This window comes from Pithys albifrons, chromosome 7, assembly GCF_047495875.1.
Source record: "Pithys albifrons albifrons isolate INPA30051 chromosome 7, PitAlb_v1, whole genome shotgun sequence".
Classification (NCBI taxonomy): Eukaryota; Metazoa; Chordata; class Aves; order Passeriformes; family Thamnophilidae; genus Pithys; species Pithys albifrons.
In genome coordinates this window covers 32,329,463-32,350,584 of record NC_092464.1, presented here as the reverse complement: position 1 = coordinate 32,350,584, position 21,122 = coordinate 32,329,463, and the positions used below count along the sequence as shown (strand labels likewise).

The following is a 21,122-nucleotide window of genomic DNA, read 5'->3' as shown; positions in this document are numbered from 1 at the left end:
GTAGCCCCCATTCATATTTCATGCTGCTGGAGACCCTACATGGTGATGACCAATACATTATATTCAGGTTCTAACATGCTTCAGGATGAAGAAGATCTTATGATCTTCTTTTATTTATTATATTTTTGAAAGGTAAATTGAGCAGGGAGGGCACTTAGTCATTTCCTCAGCTTAGAAAGCAGAGAGTTTAGAGTGTCATATTTTTAATCCAGTGCATGAGTTTTCATCCTTTTACTCAGTAATTCTCTCATATGTAGTGAAAACTACAATTGCTCTGTAGGATGACTAAGGGTTGCCACTACGATGGCAAGAATAATTTTAACCTATGAGTTAACTGTATTCCAGTGGCTTGTTCATCCAGGCAAATTTTTCTCCTTTTTTGTTATCGTTGTTTTGTTTTCCCTTCAATCTCCATACAGATTTGGCCTCTACCAGCAAATCCTTGGAGAAAGCTGAATCACTACTTTGCATGAAGTGGAAAAAGTCTTGCATTCCAGTGGTTTATCTATATTTTCCTTATAATCCGATTTAGTGTGGAGTACAAGCCTGAAAAATCCCTAAATCTTTCTGTAATTCTTGCATCGTCATTCACAATGGATTTGTACTGTGCAAAGTCGAAGAGATTTGGGTTCAGAATGGCAATAAGTTAAAAAAAACCAAACCCAAGCAGATTACTTGTTTTTCTTTTCAGTTTAACAGATTTCACTATCAGTACCCTCTCCCTAAGGAGCAATACATGTCAGACAATCTATAGGTAAAGGAATATAGATTATATGCAAGGAGTCTATATGCTTATACTCTCTCATAGAGAGGAAGTTACCTTTTGTAAACCATACAAATATAAGAAAAAAGCTTGATGTGTTGCTTATTTTAAATCCTTTTGTTGCCTTGTTTTGCAAAGCTTTTTTTTTCCCTAAATATTTAAATAAACAGGTAATGAAAAGAGCATGGAAAGAAATGCTATAGAGTGGAAAGAACAGTGTCTGAAATGCTGCTCTGTCAAGTCTGATAAGAAGAGGAGAATAGTTCTTGTAATTTCAGCAGGTTTCATTTTTTGTTGGGTTTTTTGTTTGTTTGTTTTTTGTTGGTAGCCATTGAGAAGCAGCAAACCAAAAACTATTCAGGATGTAATAGTCTGATCAGAAAACCAGGACAAACTGGAATTTGTCTTCAAGTTATCTCTTCTTCTGGGTATAAAGGGATTAATGACTTAGGCATTAGGAATAATTATATCAGGCATAGCTGGACAGTGAGTCTAATTTTAGCGATGGAGCAATATGTGTATTCTGAATATATTCCGAGCTGTTGGATGTGTTTGTACTGTAAATGTGTATACAGTATTGGTTTAACTGTGAGAGTCTAAAGATGCTGATTGGTGCATGTGCTAGTAAATAGTGTCTGGACATACAAATTGCTGGGTGAGTAGGTAGAGGGGTGTATGTATCTGTAACACTGCAGTATTTCCCTACTTTTCATTCTTTACTCATTCTATGTGATTGCTTTTTAAATATTTACTTTTTAAAGCTGTCCTCAAATATATTTCATTTAATCAAAAGAATTTAACTTTTAGTCCCTATGACAAAGGCATTTCCTTTAGATTAAGTCGCTTTTCATGTTTACATTACAAGTTACTCATGTGAGACTGCTCCACTGATGCAGTACCACTGTGATAGTTTAAGAAAATGTTGAAGTTTGAGAAGAGTTTTACAGGTGTTGGACTTGGCATTATCATGAAGTGTACCACCTGTTCTGATTTGTTAAATGCATGTCATGGACTATTTCTCTCTACAGATCTGTATAATCTCTGTCCTAAGCCTTAGTGATTGATACCCCTCCTAAAGAAGAGGGTGAAGAAGGGCAAAAGAAACTATTGGAAAATAATATTTTGTGTGTAAACCTGTGTAGAAAATGCATTCTTTCCTCCTGGCATTTACAATTGTACCATCACCTTGAGTTAGTATTTCTAGAGTTGTCTTCTCGGAGAGAAAGCGTAGGATCTGGTTAGAGAGGTGAGTGGGCACATAAGCAGCAGGGAATGCTCTTGATATTTTTAAGTAGGTGGGAATATAAGAGATGTTGTTCATCCAAATATATTGCCTGTTGGTGTCTCTTGGACCCTAGATTCCTCCTTCCATCAAGTACACTATTGTTGCTATTGGCTTCATCGCCCTATACAGCCAATACAGTTGCAACTTCTCATGTAGATGTATTGCTGGGCCCTTTAGTTACCAGCTGAAAGCAAATGTTCCCTGGATGTTTCACGTGTGAGAACATCCCATACCTATGTACTGCTTCTCCCATCCCTCAGCCACCCTGAATGTGTCTTGCAGAAGAACTTGTACATTGCAGAAAAAAGGGATGAGCAATGCTAAGTGCTCCTAGTAAAGCTGGTGCCCATGATGCTTTATTTCACTTGGGGAAGGGAGGAGACACATAGCCTGGGCGAAACCATCTCAGCAGAAACTGGTGTGAATTGATTATTTAATAACAAACAAACACAATACCTGCTTTTTTATTATTTTTATGTCTATGCAACTTGCACTCAATTGGTGTGGTGAGATTACTGCCTAAGGCTGCCCCCAAAGAGCTGCCAGAAGAGGAGCCCATTGGACACATGCTGGTTCTGTTGCATGTCTTAGTGAAGCTTTAAAATGCTTGAAATTGTCTTTGAAATAAAATACTCCATAGCTGCAAGTTAACTGCATATTTTGTAATAATTGCTTAGCTAAATAAAGGAAAATTGTGAAGAAGTTAGATTAATGGCTAGAAGAAAAGGATTAAATAAAAAATTCATGAAAAGAGAAATTAAAAAAAATAGCCTAACATCACATGCTTTTGCACAAAGACTTCCCTTCCAACTGGAGCTTTTCTTTTCAAAGGGAGTTTTTCTTTTCCAACTATTACTGTGCATTTTATTCTCTGAGTTTGCTACGAATGATAGGAAAACTTCTATGGGAATAGTAGCAGAAATGTTCCCAAATTTTGGCGGAAACTGGAACAGTGAGTAAAATTTAAAAGCAGGGCTATACATTTCACTACCATTCTGAGTGGGATTATGGTGGACTGTAAATTATTGATTTGACTGGATTGCCTTTTTTTCTTATCTCTTAAATCAACTGTGACTAAACAGAAAAAAACAGACTGTTGTTCGTAATTGTCAGCTCAACTTGTAGACTTAGAGTCCTTCCTCACTGAAATTTACTGCTCTTAGTTGCTGTTAGTAATGGAATGAATAATATCCTATGAATAAATTCTGTCATGGTTACCCTTTCTCTCTGTTTGTAGATTAAGACCAGCAAATCATTATTTGGGGACTTGTATTAATGTCCAGTATCTGACAAGTGTGCAGCTGTTTGTTTTCAACAAATTATTTTTGAAGGACCAGTATACCCTAAGGTTTTGTATTCCCGCTATGGCATGAAAAACCATTCTGGAATGATTCTAAATTAGAGGGCATTTAGGAAGAAAATACAGAAGATAGTTACAGTAAACAGTAAGACTTTAGGAAAATACCTGCAAGCTAGTGCAGGCATTTTAAAATACAAATATTATATAAAGTCTTTAGGTGACGTCTGGTAATAGATATTTAATCTAGCAAAAGGACTTTCATTGCTTACTTGTTAAAGTAATTTAATGGATGAGTGGTGCTATTAATGGGCCACACATTTAATCCAGACTTTTTTGTGTTGAAAACATCCCTTTAGGGTTTAAATTTCTAAACAAGTTCAGAGGCAACTTGAAGAAATTTAGCCTATATACAAGTTATGGGAAACATAATTTATTAACTTTTCTTCTTGGCATTTCCTCTGCATGTAGAGGGTGAAAGAAACTGCTATGTATACATATGTGAGACTTCCAAGTCAGCTCAACAAAATACCTTGTTTTGTTAGAAACAAGAGACTGTGAATGGAGGTATGTCTGCTTGAGTATGTAGAGAGATGGGCATGAACAGAGGGCCTAAAAACCTTTGTAAGTTATCTGAATCAACACTATCACTATTTTTTTTCTTAAGAGAGTTCTATCAGTAATGTCTATAGCATACTTCATGCAAGAAGTTTAAGCAAAAAAGCAAAAAACTGAGATCATAGCAAAACCAGCCTTTCTTTCCATTGCAACACTTTGAGATGCTACAAGAATTGAAGATGGACATCAGGAAAACATACTATTAGGTAGTAAAAATAAGCCTGTGAATTGTTTTTCTAACACCAGTTAGCATGATGGAGTCATACTATTTTGAACAATTGCAGAAGTTCGTTGGTAAGAATTACAGTTTTGCTTCAAATAGGACTTAATTTCTTTTCTGAACACATGGCTATGTATTGCTGAAACTCAGATACCACCTACACAGGGTAGCAAGTTAGGGAAATAATCTGTTGTAAATGTCTCTTTGACTTTGTGAGGATTACTGCTCAGTCACCTAGTTCAAGGAAGAACTAAAATGTAGTTGTTGACTCGAAGCTCACCCATTTCTAAATAAATGTTTGTGAAACCTCCAACTGGAATAGCTGCATTTTATCATCCAAAAGATGTGCAACAAAATGAATAGATGACCTTTCAGAGAGAGAACAAGCTGTTCACCATGTCTTTTCATTTACTGAGACAGAAAACTCTTTTTATGCAGAGATAATATTTTACACCATTTTTAACAATGTTGGTGAAATACAAAGGTTTTAGTTGTTTTGTTTCTGAGTGTAATGGGTTTTGCTATACATCTTTAGATCAGGACTCTTTCTAGACCATGCATTGATTTGGATAGATTTATTTCAAATTTTTCCAAAAGAGAATGGAGATATTTCGCTTATAATGCTCACAGGATGAGATGTCATTAGCTATCCATCCATGTGATATCCACATGACATCTGTCTTTGAATGATATATGGACAAATTGTTATTGTCTCCTGCACCACAGCTATAGGATCAATAGTTTGCTGACAAGGAGGTCCAAGGCAACTATAATGGAAATTGGTCTAAATTATTATGAAATTGCAGCCTTACCATGAAAAGCTGCTGGGATGCCCTTGGTTGCACACTCATACACAAGCACCAGCTTGGACTGAAACAGATTGCAAATAAATAGTGAGAAAATCAGGATATGAAAGTCAGGGTTCAGGCCTGTCTTTCTCATATGAGGTGTGGTTTAACCGTAGTCTTTGCAGGTCTAAATCCACCAGTTAAATCACCAACTGAGTAGAACTGGTGCTAACTAGTACCTTCTAGTTATACTGGTAAACTATTTTTGCTTTGAAATATGACTGAAATCACTTTTGTTATTGTTCAGCCTCTGTCCATGTTCCTGTTCTTCTCTGGGAAAGCAAACCTGTTCTCTTGTTGAAAGGAACATAGTGTATTTGCTGAAATTAAAAGAAATACACTGAACTGGAACCCCTCAAAACTTGAGGAAAATCTGTTTGGGGAAGAAAAAATAAAACCAAAAAAACAAAACACTTCTAATTTGCAGGTAAAAAGATCAATATAATTTTCTGTTTGCAAAAAAGAAAATACTTTGTTTAGTGAACCAAATACAGATTCACTCCTAGATCATGAGTCATATATGAGTAGTTTACTAAAACTGTAAAGCAAATTGGTTTCAGAGTTTTACAATAATTTCAGTTGGAAGGGATCTCTGAAAGCATCAGGCCCAACCCCTGCTGGAAGCAGATCCAGTAAGACCAGGATTCTTGCAGATTTGCACAGGCAAGTCCTGAATATACTGGTTTTGGAGATTTTGTAGGTAACCTGTTCCCTCATCACAGGAGGGAAAAAGGAAATCCTTTGACCTGGACAAATTTTTGCTTGTTGCCATGTCTGATTGTTGCCCCTTATCATGTTGTAGCACATCTCCAGGAAAAGGGTAGAGATAGTCTCCAGACTTGGTCTTACCTCCACTCTGCTGCTGAGTTGTTGAAGACCATTATGAGATTACTCCTGAACCCTGTCATCCTAGACCAAAGCCAGTGCTTTCAGCCTGGTGCTGTGTGCTGTAAAGGCTTGGAAAAATCCCGAAAAATAGTGCAACATGGGAATGAGGAATGAGACAGATTCACTGAAATCCAAGCTGGCCATTCATCCTGACAATCTGAAGTGCTACAGCTGGTGTGTAGGGATGGTCTGTTAGCAAGTACCTTCAGATTGGCTTTGTAACAATTACAGAATCCAGGTGGAGGAAAAATTCTTCCATAATGTAATTAAATAAACCTTCAAAAATGCTTCTCAGCACTTTCAGTGATGCCCACAAGACTAACCCAGCTAAAGATTTTACTATATTTATTTCATGTTTCTCAACTACTGTGCATAGATGTAATCACAGTACATGGCAATGACAGTTTTCTCTCTCCTACTACTAAAAACTATTCTTCTGAATCAACAGAAGAAGTTAGTGTGTGGAAAGGTTGTTTTGTGTGCTGCTGAGCTAACCAGGATGGTGGTGTTTGTGATAAGGACTCTTTCTTACTGATTCCTGAATTGTGACTTAATTGTGCGTACCTATGCCTGTTGGTGCTTTGGAGGCTGTTAATGAAAGGGACTGATCTCTGCGGTGGCAACATATTATTAGCTTTTTGAAACTTAGTTTTATGTATTCAGTATTCTTTGGACATGTTTTAGCGGGAGAGGGTCTCCATTCCTGCCATGCACAGTAATAGGAATAGATACTCCTCTTCCTTCTCTCGCTGATAGATTGCACCTTGGGCTTTTTTTATCTTTTTCTGCAGAAACTCTCCTGGATGACTTCCTTCTCACATATACAGTCTTCATGACAACCGATGACTTGTGCCAGGCACTTCTGAGGCAATATCCTTTTATTGAATGTTGTATTCACAGGGTTCACACACTTACTCCTAGTTTTATCTGTTGTTGAGCCTTATATCAAAATTGCATGCCTGATTTTATTCTTTGCATATCAATATTATTGAAATACAACCCTGCATGATTATTTGAGGTTGCTTGAAAAATTGGTAAGTAAAGATAGTATTGTCTAATATTTACTATGGTGTGCTTAGAAAGTGGATTGCACTCGAGATTTTGGTATAAGACCCCAAGAAATGCATGAACAAACTGGAGAACTTCAGAAGAGAGCAGTGGGAATTACCAGTGTTCTAGAAGAAAAAAAAAACTACAAAGAAGAAGTGAAAGAATTGGAATTGTTTTACTGAAAAAAAGGGAATCTATAAATGGTATTGTCTTTCAGGTACCTAAAGAATAAGGGAAGAAGGAGTTCCTGTATCAGTGCCAGATGGGACAAAAGGCAGTGAGAAAAAAATCACTGTAAGACATTTTCATATTAGATATTAGCAAATAACTTGGATTTTTTGACTTTTTTGTCTTAAGAAGATGAACAGTGGAGTGGAGAATGTGTGAGACAGTAGAATCTTTTATATTGGAGAGCAATAAGAAGAAATCATAAGGTTTATGATACTTGGAATTTGGCTGAAATCTATAGCTTCCAGAAATTCAGGTTATATTGTATTCTTAACTCAAATGGAGGATGAAGAAATTCAAACTGGAAACATTAAATCCAAAGTTGGGTGTGAGTTTCCCTAACTGGCACGTGCCTGTAACTAGATACAGAAATACACACACACATTCACTTATTAGAACATTTAGAATTAACATAGCAGAGGAAACAATAACTAGAAATATTGTGGTCTGAAATTGAATATACAAAAATAAAGCTGCCTCTGAATAAACCTGTGTCCAAAACATACAAACACACCCATTTGTGTATGTGCATACTCACTTAACAAGAATGCTTGAATGATGTATTAAAGGAAGTACTAACTCATGGCAACAATGCAATTTTATGTCTGTTTTTGTTTAAAGATAAATAAATCTTTTTAACTGTGACAATGTAACATATAAAGGACTGTTAAAACCTCTCCAGGTTATGTTAATTCTTAGAATACCTACATTTCAAAGTACACAAAGAGAAAAAGTAAAGAATAAGTATTTTACAATCTCTGCTCTTTTTATCATGTGATACAGGATGTAAGTCTTAACTCATTCTGAGACAAAAGAATTATTTTAATATATTTCCAATGAGTTCCATAAGCTGTGGAGCATTGCTTTAATAAACTTGTGACTATAAAATGAACTTCCTTTGCTTTTTTTTTATGCCTTTTTTTTTCCTCTCTTTACCTTTTGAGGTGAAAACATCATCTTTTTACCTCATATAAGAAAGAACAGTGAAGGAACAGGAAAAATGTAACAAGCGGGTATCGTCTCTCATTTGGTGTTTCTGCTTTGTGAATAGAGAACAGTGGTAGAAATAGCCTTTCATTCTTTTTATTTTACTAGTGTTATTTCTGCAGATATTCTAATTTGTGCAGGCAAAAAGAAACTGACTTCCTTTGTCTGTTTTTTTTGTTATTGTTAGTGAATCATTGCTCTCCTTCCCACAGACATTAACACTGGCATCAGTATGCAGGACAAAGGGTCATTCTCAGTTCTGCAGAAAAGATATGACTCAGCATTGTATAATTCCTTTTGAATTGATTTTATTTTTAAAGAATCGCCTCTCTAATCTGGAGAAAAATCCTGTTGGCACAGAGGATGAACTGACACGCCTGTTACTGAGAATTTCATTCCCAAAAGTTGAAACATGTTAAGCTCTAGACAGGAGAAAACATTTAAAACTGAGCAATGGACTGAAAAAAAAATCATTAGCAAATGAGATGATTGCAAAGTCTTTGCCATCAGTTAATTTTTATGTTTCTGTGAGACCTTTGTTTCCAGTCCTTAACCTAATGCACCTATTGTGCTAAGAACCACCAAGGGAAAGAAGACGACTCTGACGTGTCCTGTAGGAAACGAAAAGTCTTGCATTTGGTGTCTCAGTGGACTTCTCTCTACAAAGACTGGTTACATGAAGATGAGCATTTAAAACAATTTTTAAAGGTATTGAAACACTTCCTGATGCATTTCAGCACTGTTTAATTACTTACTGTGACTAATAAGCCCCAGCAGGAAAACTTATAAAACATATTTTTTCATACTTAAAATTTCTCTATGAAATCTGTAATATAAAATGATTTGCATGTGTCTTCCTTAAATGCCTTAAAGATAGTTTGAACAGAAAACCTGTGTTGTCAGCACATTCAACGTCAAAATCATTAACATACAAAACTTACAGAAATTCTATGATCTCTAGAAAATGGGAAAAGTTAGGAAAATAAGAAATAAAATTACAAAGACATGGAGGTTCTTTGTACACACTGATCATGTCTGTCAGAACAGGGTCTACAGTCAGTATCCACAGGATGACAGACAAGAATTTTCCCTGTAAAAGATGCTTCTTTGAGGAGTGAAATCATATTCCACAGTGTTTGCCAGGTGCCAGGTGCACTTAGAGAGCAGCACAACTTTATGTCTTTTTAATAAATAAAATTTTGTCTTGTTAGCAAAGATCTGATATTTCTGTATTAGTTCCAAAATATATATATGATTTGTTTTCCCCATCTGCTGGTTCAAGATGAGAGTATTTTAGGAGACTTTGCAGGATATTCCACTTTTCCTGTTGACACTCTTTGTATGCAACTGAAGATCTTAAGGGCCAGGGAGGTGTGACTGTGCATTGGCACACAGTTTTCCTTCTTCAAGCTTCTGTGCAATATTAGATAGCAGTAGTGATAATGATGTTGTTGCAAATCTGTTGTTTTGCAGTTATATGTGCAAAAACAACATATAGAATTGTAGGATAAAATCACTCATGCAGAAATCTGTGAATGTAGGAGTGTTAGTTGGGCTAAAGCAAATGTGATGACTCAGCTCATATATATGATCTTCATTTTCTTAGAAGGGAAGGAGAAGGAACTATGTGCAAATTCTGAAAAAGTTTCCTACAATTTCCATCATGACAATGCCTTCCCCTAAAATTAGAAGTATGGTTTATTTATCAGTTTACAACTAAGGAGAGTTCTGGAAGTTTGCAGAAGGCATCAGCTCAGTTGAAAATGCATGCAACTGTGAGGAAAGGTAAAGCAGAATGTTTGCCCTTTAAAAAGTCTTAATCCAATAAACCTGTTTGTTATCATTTTGGGTAAGTGAAGATGGTGTGGTGTGGTAAGCTGTCATGCTTCAGAATGTCTTCTTCTGACCTAATCCAGATTTCCAGTTGAGAAATTTAAACAGGAATATTCTCTCCTTGTGGGTTTTACATAAATATAGTGATGAAATTTGTTTTAGTAGACTAGTGCCTGAATTGATTTAGACTGGTGATATGATACCTTTGATTTATGTTTGAGTTGTCAGATATTGACAGATACTATTTTATTTTGTAGACAATATACAGAAATGTGCTAGATGATGTGTATGAATATCCTATTCTTGAGAAGGACCTGAAAGAATTTCAGAAGATACTTGGGATGCATCGCCGTCAGTAAGTACTGATTATATTTCTGATCAAGTCGCCTTTTATTTAGAGTGTAATTTATTTTTGTTGCCATCTTGCTGTAACTCAGTAAAGTGATGAGTGATACGAGTAGCCTGTTCATTTTTTACAAATCACCTCTTTTTTTAAACTAAAGCTAGATTACTGAATTTTCTCTGATGTTTGTTGGGCTTTGATTCCATCAGTTTTCTTTGGTATTACTTGCAAGAAGAGCAGTCATGACTTCAGACTGTACCTTCATTCTCATTCTTTCTCTGCACTTGGCAGTACTGAGAAGCAAATATCTTGTAATAGTAATCTCAGGGTTATTTATTTGACTAATAGTTACGGTATTTATAACAGATATTTCCTTGGCATGTTTTTTCAACAAATGAGTTTGTTTCCATGGCTTTTGGGGAAGTGAAAGGAGCTGTGTTCTTGAGGGTGACCCTGAGACTTCCTGTGGGCTGGTAGCGTTGCTTTTCACTGCATCAATTGTGCAAGTCAAAGAAAAGCTTTCTAGCTGAGCTAGATACCTTTAGTTGTTCCTGAAGGAGGTCTGCAGCCTTTTTACACTGACCATTGAGTGTTAAAATCTTTCTGATGTTGTAAACTTTGTAATAGCTAAAACTTTATTTTCCTAACTTTGACTGGAAAGAATAATTCGGATTTTCCTTTTTATTTCAGCACTGTAGATGAGTATTCACCTCATCGAAAGGTAATGCCAACCTGATTGTTGCTAGTTGCTAGATAACTTACCATCTCATTTGCTTCCCCTTTGCCCTCTTCCCTCTCTTTTCTTAGCTTCTTGACTGAAAGTGACTGGTGGCCAAAAACATGATAGGACACATCAGTGAGGTTAGACCTGCAGTGCTGCTTAAGGAACGTTTTTTACTGTCAGTCCATCCTGGATATCAGCTATGTGAACTAACCTGCAGTGGCTGTGACAGTATTAGCATCTTAACAAGATGCTTTGAGATGTCAAAATTCAGGAGAGGTCCTGAGGTGGTGTGTCCCCACTGAGCTAGAGACATATAGCAACCTCAGCAAACCATGCTGACCACAGGCATTGGCACACACCTATTGACATAGATGTCAAGTAAACAGAGCAAAGGATGGATTTGTTGTGACAGGGACAGAGAAAAAGAGAGGAACATGAGTCTGTCTATTTCACTGGAGGAAGAAGATGCAGCCCGGGAAAGCTGGCGTACAGACTGCTCAGGGGTGAATTGCTGTGCTCATCAGATTAAAATGTTACTGTGAAAATGTGGAAGGCAGAACATGAGATTGTAGTGAAATTGCTAAGTAGGCTGGTTGGTACATGGGAAACATATATGAGTAAGTGTATAAAAAACAGGCTCTGAACATGACTACAGAAAATCTTGAATCATGTAGGCTGTTTAGCCTTGGCATGTCCTGCTTCCTCCAAAATCTCCAACTTGGTCATTGTTTAGTAAGGGAACTCCCAATTTACTGGTCCAAGAAAAGGTGGGTGGATTTCCTATACAGAAACCTTTTGGCCAGACATAGATTGAATGCTGTAATCTGTGAATGACTGCTTTGTAAAGGGCAGGGATGCAAAAAGTCACAGTTGTGGTTTTTTCTTTCTTTCTTTCCTTCCCACTCCCTCACAGAATAAAACCTTTTTCCACCAGTTCAGTGTGAAGGAGAACTGGCTGCAGCACAGAGGAACCGTGAATGAAACAGAAGAGAGTGAGTATAAATGAAAAAGTGAGGAACAAACTCAAAACCTATGAAACTGTTTCTCGGGTGCTTCAATGTAAATATTCTTTAACTGACATACAGCTTTTGAATTGGACCTTAGGGACACAAAAGATTAAATATTCGGCTGTGTAGGTTTACCTTGCCACCTCTTGCTTTGCAACAGTTCAACAGTGCTGCAGTATCTCAAGGAGGTTTTGCTCTGTCCAATTCCTTCAGAACCCCTGTCACAGAGCTGTGTGCCTCCCAGGCGTGCTGGCAGCCCGTCCAGGCGTTATTTCTGCTCCATTTCATGCTCTCGGTCTCTTGACCTTTATCTTGGTTGTGAAAGGTGAACGTGTAAGCCTGTCACATAAAATGGGCCAGGATCTGCTAACTCTGGGAACATGCCTTAGTTCCTTCTCTCCCTGAAAACATTTCTACTTGGAGTGCGAGGTGCCACTTCACTTCAATGTCAGCCACTTCCCTTCATCACTACTTATACTATAATGCGGTAAGGCTGTCACTCTCCTGTAATGCCTGTATGAGAAAGAAGGCAGAGAGTAGAACACTGTGTACACGAACATGGAATAGGCAGAAGGACCTCCTACCTGGCAGTCTCATCCTTTGACAGTATATCTTTGTTTCTTACTGGGAACAAAACTCTATCAATTCACTTGAAGTCTGTGTATTTTTAGTGCTCATTTGTGACAGAATAAAAACTGAGCTCCTTCAATGACAAGTCTTTCTGCACAGTACGTGCTGCTGATAGATAATCCTCTTTTTGTGCTAAAAATATAGGGGGTTTTAAGGTTTATGTTATCAAGGCTGCTTCTAAAAATGTTATTTCTGGATCAGGATCCCCACAGTCATTCTTCTTAAAAGATTGGACACAGCTTGTGTGTGATTGGTAAGGAAAGTGTAGAGGTGCACCAGAGAGGGGACAGACAGCCTGATTGTGGGAACAAGAAAGGCAGGACCCAATAAGGCCAGTTATGACTGGGGTAAATTGCTTTTGTATCAGTCCTTGAGAACATGAATGATGGACTGTGATGGGATTGAAGAAACTAAATAGCCAGTGTGAAGCTGTAGGAGGGAGAGATAGGTGCTGAGGATGGACATCTGACCTGTGTGGTGAAGTGCTGTCTGACCGATGGTGCTTGTGGAGGATGGGTCTGTCCAAGCTGCACCATGTCACCTGACCAGTGGCATCTTATTCCCTAATGAAATCATTACCAGGACAGCTTGCAGGGCATGGCCACTTCCATTCACAATCCCTCCTTCTTGCAGAGGAACAGCGCAGGCTCCTGAAAAAGGTGTTGTGGTCCATCCCAATAGATACCACAGACAGGACTTTGGAAAGGTGTGAGGGGGAGAATCATTATGGTGGTTGTGCTTGACGACCTGAGCTGTGGGTTGATTTAGTTCAGTGTTAAAGAAAGGATAGATCAATAGCCCTTTTATAAATTAACATTGCTGTCATCTTCCCTTTGCAAATGACAGAGAGAAGGGCATTTCAAACAACTTCACTGTAAGCAAATTGTGTCTCACTCTACATATGGAGTCCAAATATTCCTGTCCGATTTTTTTAAAATTTATTTTTTACCTAGTAATTTAAGGTGCAATTGGATGTCTGTGTCACCATGAGTTGTATCCTTTCTGAGGAGAGATTCTGCCATAGGATGAGTATCTGATTTACTGTCTGTCAGCAGAGACAGGCTAAAAGAGAATTATAAAATCAAATGACTTTTCTTCCCCAAGGCTCAATGTTAAGTTCCTCCTTCATTCTCATCTTCATTTTTGTTTTACTACAACAGAAAAAAAAATGTTGTTGAGAATAGAGTTCTTAACTGCTTTGGGCATGGTCTCCATTAATGAAAGTGCCCTGAAGCCATGAAGATTTGTAGGACAAGCAAAGAGTTATTGCTATGTACATCTATCAGTAAAAATAATTTTTAAAAAATACAGTATTTCTGGAGAAGAAAAATTGTCCTATCCTGGCATGGTAGCAGGCTGTCCATAATAAGTGCTAGAGTAGAAGGAAATAGAAAGTTTAATTAAGCACTGGAGTGAGTAAGAAACCAAGAGCTGTGACGATTCTGATTAGCAGATGTTGTAATTTTTGAAATATTTAAGCAAGTCTGCAACTCTGTTTCTTCCCCTTTAAGTATGGCAGCTTTATTTCAAAGAACTAGCTATGGCAAATTTGGCAAAATAAAATTCTGTCAAGCAGAGAGATTGTACATCCCTTTTTGTAGCAGAAAAAAATACTAGCTGAGCTGACCACTCTGATACTGCTGGGAATCTCCCTCCCAGAGCTGCACCAACTCATGGACCTCAGTGGAAGTGAGGAGCCCAGGGAATTTCTCCAAACCAGTCCCTTTGGCATGTGCTGCAAGTAAATGAAAATTGTCAGAATTAATTGCATTGTCATTTGGGCAGCCTCTGCTGCTACTAAAATACTCTGGCAATGCAAGTAGTTTAGATGTCTAGACAGATAAGCTATCAGGAGTGGCTGAATACCTGGGAGCACTGTTCTTGCTAAGCCTCCTATTCCAGGTGAAAGAGGAGGTCAAAAATAATTTCTGCAGCAGATATGAAATATACTTAAAGGACAGTTATTTATCTGAACCTAAAAGGAAGGGAGAAAAGATGGTGGCAGCAGAGTTTACAATGAAGATAGGCAGTGGTGGAGGTTGTCTGTGACAAATCCTCATGGTAGGAGGTCTTAAATAGGTATTGCAGTGGTAGTCTGTCTTTCATTTGCTTGTCTTTCTCATTTCCCAGGGAGAGGAGGTGGGAAGGGCAAAGATGGTGATATTTATGCTTAGTTACATACATGCCCCTGTGTGTCAGGGTGCAGGAAGGGCAGTCGGTTCAGGTGTCTCTGCTTACTGCTGAGTATGTCTTTCTTCCTTTGTGCAGTTTTCTGCCGTGTGTATATAACGGAGCACTCCTATGTCAGTGTGAAAGCTCAAGTATCCACTTCAGCTCAGGAGATACTGAAGATTGTGGCAGAAAAGATCCAGTATCCAGAGGAGGAGTTGGCACTGGTGACTGTCACATTCTCTGGTGGTAAATAACTTGCCTTCATCTGATTATTTACTTTAAGTGCATCATGTAAAGGAGGGCTGACGTTTTCTATTGCAAGGATGCAGCTGTTCCTGTATTGGCCCACAGCTGGATGACCATGAGGAACAATGAGGAGCTCCTTCCCAGAGAGTTGTTTCCATGGCAACAGCTCATTCTTGGGTACCGTGGGATACACATCTCCTGGCTGGGAATGGAGTATAAAGAACTCTGTCTCCAGCAGTATTGTAAGGTTTTATTTTTTCTCCACAGATGAATCTCCTACTTTGGAATTTAAATTAATTTTGAAGGCGATGAGGCATAGTTTGCTTTAAAAATGTAGAAGGGAATAACAAATACTATATGCATGGCTGTTTCCTCATTTGCAGCATGGATAACAAATATTATCCAGCAGAAAGGAGTAAGACATGTATTTGCATAGTTGAGATGCTGAGAGCAATCTCAGCAATATTTTGTAAGCAGTCCTCCTTACAACTGGCATATTTTTCCTATTTTAGTGTTAGTTGAACAGAAGGGCTTATTTTCTTTTTTAAGGAAGACTACACTGATCATGGGCTGGTAATAGAGACCAGACAAACCCCCAAGATTTTCTTTGCTGTTTGTCAGGTCTCGATCTCTTAGGTCATATTGTTTTCTCAGTGTGGTGTCTTTCAGAAGCAGTTTAACTTGGTGCATAGAAATGTGAGGCTCTATCTACAAAAAGGATTAAAAGTGTAAAGTATCCTGGCCATATTCTTATCCAGCATTAGCTGATGTTGATCCCCTGAGACAAAGGATGTAACTTTAGAATTACAGCACTGTTACTTCTTTGTCAGTCTAGTTAAATGAAATACACTCAAATGCTGAATTATCCTATTTATTTGTTCAGCTGGGAAGTGGAAGGTCACATTTTTCTCCTCCATGCTGAGCTCAATTAAATAACCATATTTTTACGGGCACTGGTGTGGGTGGCAGGGACACAGTGGCCTGCTCTGGCTCTTGAGAGCCTGGTCATGGAGCAGCCATATAGGAGCATTACATAGGTGTCCTGGCCAGGCAAGCTATATCATTTCCGTGTATACTATTTTACCCTCCATATGTGCCCAGACTTGCTTCCAGTGCATTTCACAGCACCGCAGTATCACTGATCACGAAAAACTGAAAACAGTATCACTGAAAACTGTTGGTTTTCAGGTCTTGCTCTCCTGTTCAAGAGCAGGGCAAGTTTTGCTCTGATAGAAATAAATCTGGTGCTAACTGCTTGCTTAGCTAAAGAAAACCAACTATTGACAAATAACGAAACACACTATTATCTTTAGACCACGTTGCTTTCCAAAAAAGTCATGGAATAGAAGTGGTTACCGCTTGGCTGTTTAATAAGAAACAATAATTCAAATGCAAGCACAGTTAGACCGTCATTTGTTCATGACCATTGTAACCCCTAAAATTTATTTATCACGTTGCCTGAAATAATTTGAAATACAAAAATATCATTATCTTTCTTCTAATGCATTGTGACTCCTGTGCTGTAATAAACACCAACGTGCCTTTTTTTTCAGTTTTCCTTTTCTTTTTTTTTTTTTCTATTTGCGTGACTCAGAACTCTTGTCTTCCATGCACTTGGAGGGGCAGCAGAGTGAACATTGGAGAACTCTTTTTTTTTTGGTACTATAGTAATGGATAGAGCAAGCTCTTTATTGAAAATTACCTTGAAAAAACATAATGATAATTCAGCATAAATTTATCTGTATATCAATGTGCACATGGATAAGAGGGCAAACTCTCTGAAATTATGTTTGGCTCTCAGACTCCTGCTAGTCCTACTGCTCTCTCATGGACAGTGCAAAGTCCAAGGTAGCTGTCAACATATTTGTAATGTTTTTGGGCCTACTATGTGTCAGGTCTGCAGAGGATTACTAATATTAATTACTCTGGGTCTAGAAAAATTTCTGTAAATGCTGTTATAAAGGGCTCTTCAGCTCCGTTCCATGGGATGAATTTAATGGTGTTGGGGTCCTTTAAAGTTCTTCTCCTGTTGAAGAACTGTGGCTACTGCTGACACCTCCACCACTGGTTTTGTCTGCCAGTGACATACAACAGCTGAGTCTCTGAAGGCTGAGACACTTTAACAAAAATCACTACATTTACAGTAGATACAATGGCTTGCATTGAAATGTTCTACAAGACACAGGAGGTTAAACTAGATGATTTAAGTGTTTCTTTCTGTTCCATGCTATGTGAAGTGCAGGTTGAAAGAAGAAACAGAAAGTTTTTGTGCTCTAGTCCATCAGAGACATCTTGCCTTTATTGTGCCTGAACAGGGTAGAGGATGGATCCCCACTAGGACTGAATTTGATGATGCTACCCTCTAAGAAGTTGATGTGGCTTTACAAATATAATTGTACCTTTTTTCACATACAGATTTTACTTGTGTTCTGAAACTTCTGTTTTGCTTGCTGTTTGTACAGAAAAACATGAACTACAACCAAATGACCTGGCTATCTCAAAATCTTTGGAGTCATCCAGTCGTATGTTTGTCTACCGAAAAGATCTAACTGATTCTTTGGTAAGGATCAATATTGTATGCTTCCCATTTTTTATTTGTCTGACTCCAAATTATGAACTTAATATTCCTCTCAGAGGGCTTTTTCAATACAGAATTTATTACTTGCTTCCTTAGTAAAGCTTACTGAGCTGCTCTGTACCTAAAAACAATTGTCATTAACAGCAGTTATTTGACTGAACTGTAATGGAATTTGTTCATCAATTTCACATAGACCAAAGCTTCTATACAGCTTAAATCTTTCAGTCTAATCATCCTGGAAAAGCTGACCTGTGTTTGTACAGAAATGGATGGGATGAGGGTTATTCAGGGCTATTGTGACTTTTACCCCACATCCTGCCTTATGCCTCTGTAACCCTTAAAGTGGCTGGTACATAATCATACAAAGTGGTGGGCAAAGTCCGTGGAATTACATGCAGAAACAGATGCCACATGAGTTCCTCCAAAATTACTGGGTATCAGTGAGACTCAGTGTTGTGGCAGCCATGCGGTCAGTCTCTAGCTGGCATATCGCTGGTGGTATGTCCTCTTCCCTTCCTTCTGTCTGTCTGTGTCTCCATCATCTTACTGGGACTTGGGAGGGGAGCAGGTAGAAAGGAATCAGGTCCCTCTCGTCTTTCCCTCTGCCTTCAGAAACTGGGATTGCAAACTCTCTCCCGCCATGATTTCCCAAAACCCCAATGAGGCAGACACAGTCAGGCTCGCAGAGAATTACTCTTTCAATAGTTTTCTGCTAATTATGGAGATGTTTCCAGGAAAGAGCAAAAACTATCGCAACTGACTTTTACGTGTTGTCAGTACCTCTAGGATCTGTGCATTCATCCTCGGGATGAGAAATGCCTATTTACATTTTATTGGATCAATAGGCCCCGAAGAGCTGATGTTCCACTGTCATTGTAATCTGTCATCCCCATTATCACTGGCATTCAAGCCACTTCTGAAAATGTGAATATTAAGGAAAGGTTTCCAGTGCAGACAGGTGACAGCCAACCTAGTTTCATTAGTTACGTAATAAAAAGGGCAAAACTTGCTGTAACTGTCAGAATTGCGGCACCAAAAGTAATGGCTTAACCAATAAGAATAATCTTTCATCTTGGCAGATGGTTCATGTGCCAAGTTTCAGCCTGATGAGGTTAAAAACCCCAGGGAAATGCAAAACTTTGAAAATCCAAGCTAATAATGGAAATGTCAAGTGACCCTGAACACCACTAGTACCACTGCACTCCACAGTAATATACTAAGTAACTTTTATGAATCAGGACACACAGTGTTTTTATTTTTTATTATTATATTTGGGGTAGATTAGTCATGAAATGTATGAATTTATGTTATTTTTCAAGGTGGATTGGAGTGCAAGTTGTGTGTATTTATTATAAATCAGATGTGTTTGCAGAATGATTCTTTTATCTTATAATTTGAAAATTTCCTGATGTCTCAATTTAGATTTTATTTTCTGATGGTTTCAGGGACTTTATTTTCATTATGCTGTCTGCTTGGTCAGTGTTTTATATTCAAGGTTTAGAGAAAGAGAGAGAAGAGAGGGCAAGAGCTTTCCTCTTCAATAGTGAATCATTGATCCTATTGACCCATTTCCCATTTCAAGCTCTTTATTAAATAGGTTATAGCTCCTTGATTTTGATCAGTGAAAAAAAACCCTCTCACTGTGCACGTAGAGAAGATGACTTATTCGGCTCTGTCTGGTACCTTAGTCCAATAGCAATTTCATTGCAGAACAATGGCATTTCCTTTTGGCATTTCCTGAGGATTTTTTTTGTCTTGGCTATTCTTTTAGAATCCATTTGCTGAAAATGAGGAATTGCAACAAAGGTCTGTGAGGATTTTGGGAATCAACACCTGGGATCTTGCCTTAGAACTAACCAATTTTGACTGGAGCCTCTTCAATGCAATTCATGAGGTAAGAAGCACCTCATCCACTTCCTGGCATATTACTGTCATGACAACATGATTTGGTAGCTCTCAATAGTGGTGGCAGGTCCAAGAGAGGTGTTGCTATCCTTGATACTGAAAAAAATTGTCAAGGGTTTATAACGTTCCTGTTCTGGGACATCTCCTATGTTCACTGGTATACCTGAAGAATTTTAGTGAGATTTGCCTCAAGAGAGTAAAAGACCATGATTATTTTCTAAAAGCTGCCTATCTGAATATCTTGCATATGCAAAATGTCTTATGCACTTCATAGGGTTTCAGTACATACAGGGCTCCATAAATAGTTGTCTTTGATGTCACTTTATCCACAAAAGAATTCACAGTTTCAGCAATTTAAATGGTCACATTACTGTTCCTGTTAGGCTTCATTGAGATGAAAAATACTGGACAGAGTTTCCTAAATGGGATAATGTCCCACTTCATGGCCCATTGAGTTGTTTCAATGACATTGATAGGTTCTAGTGTGAGCTGCTGAATAAAATACATAGTTAACAGTAAAAAATGTCACTTGAAAATATCATTCACTGAAAAGCATGCAGGCTTTCTGAGAAAGTGAATTAGAAATTCCCTTGCTTCTCATCAGATGCTTTTCTTGATCTTCCATTTCAGGTTAGACATTTTAAGATTGGAACCAAGTTTGATGTATTTTTGCACAGAAATTAAGACCCTCCACCTGTGTTGATGAAAAATTGACTAATTTAGAAAGAAGTTGGAATGGAATTTTTTCAGATTCTGCAGTGGTCTGATAACAGTTGCTTTTTCATACTGGAACAGAAGTGATAAATTACAGAAAGACATTGTTTATGTCTTATACCTGGCTGTAGCCAGAAGTGGAACTGCAGGAAGTCTTAAAGGAAAAGCATGTCTTGCAGGACTTGCAGTCCACTTGCTGTAATAAGTCTCTAGACTTTGCTAAGCCAAACCTGAGTCATTTGTGATTGGCTCATGGATAATGAAAAAATAGTAATTTGTTATCAGATCTTGTTTCAAAAACATACTTCTAAATAGTTTATATTTCATTTATATTTACATTTACATAAATTGTTTTTATATCCCTAATAATGCTGTCAATGTCTTCCAGCAAGAGCTGATATACTTCACGTTCAGCAGACAGGGCAGTGCTGAAAACACTGAGAATCTCAGTCTTCTGCTTCAAAGATGTAATGAGGTCCAGCTTTGGGTTGCCACCGAGATACTCCTCTGTAGCCAGCTCTGCAAGCGTGTACAGCTAGTCAAAAAGTTCATCAAGATTGCTGCCCAGTAAGTTATTAAAATTCCAAAAAAAATCCTTGAATTCAGGGACCTTATTTGGGAAGGAGGAGGTGCAAACGCAGTGAAAGAAAACTAATTTGTCATCCTGTGTTTTGATAGTGTAGAAAGCATACCTAGATAAAACAGTCCATAAATAACAACAGGACTGAACAACACTAGACATGGTAGAGTATATGCTGCTCAAATCGTCCCCTGCAGTTTAGTTGC

The 21,122-nt window shown here is 37.9% G+C and overlaps 1 protein-coding gene across 3 annotated transcripts in view; it reads left to right on the top strand.

The window, feature by feature from the left end:
* The window catches only part of RAPGEF5 (Rap guanine nucleotide exchange factor 5), a 157,824-nt gene that overhangs the window by 114,709 nt on the left and 21,993 nt on the right, over positions 1-21,122 (top strand). For 2 of the 3 annotated variants that reach the window (XM_071560904.1, XM_071560902.1), the window contains 9 exons: positions 6,711-6,789; positions 8,748-8,892; positions 10,275-10,372; positions 11,051-11,081; positions 11,998-12,076; positions 14,990-15,139; positions 17,602-17,699; positions 19,489-19,611; positions 20,725-20,903. In XM_071560904.1, coding sequence (XP_071417005.1) covers positions 6,711-6,789; positions 8,748-8,892; positions 10,275-10,372; positions 11,051-11,081; positions 11,998-12,076; positions 14,990-15,139; positions 17,602-17,699; positions 19,489-19,611; positions 20,725-20,903 — 982 coding nt within the window. The remainder of the gene's footprint in view (positions 1-6,710; positions 6,790-8,747; positions 8,893-10,274; positions 10,373-11,050; positions 11,082-11,997; positions 12,077-14,989; positions 15,140-17,601; positions 17,700-19,488; positions 19,612-20,724; positions 20,904-21,122) is intronic. The other variant, XM_071560903.1, reaches the window with a different exon arrangement.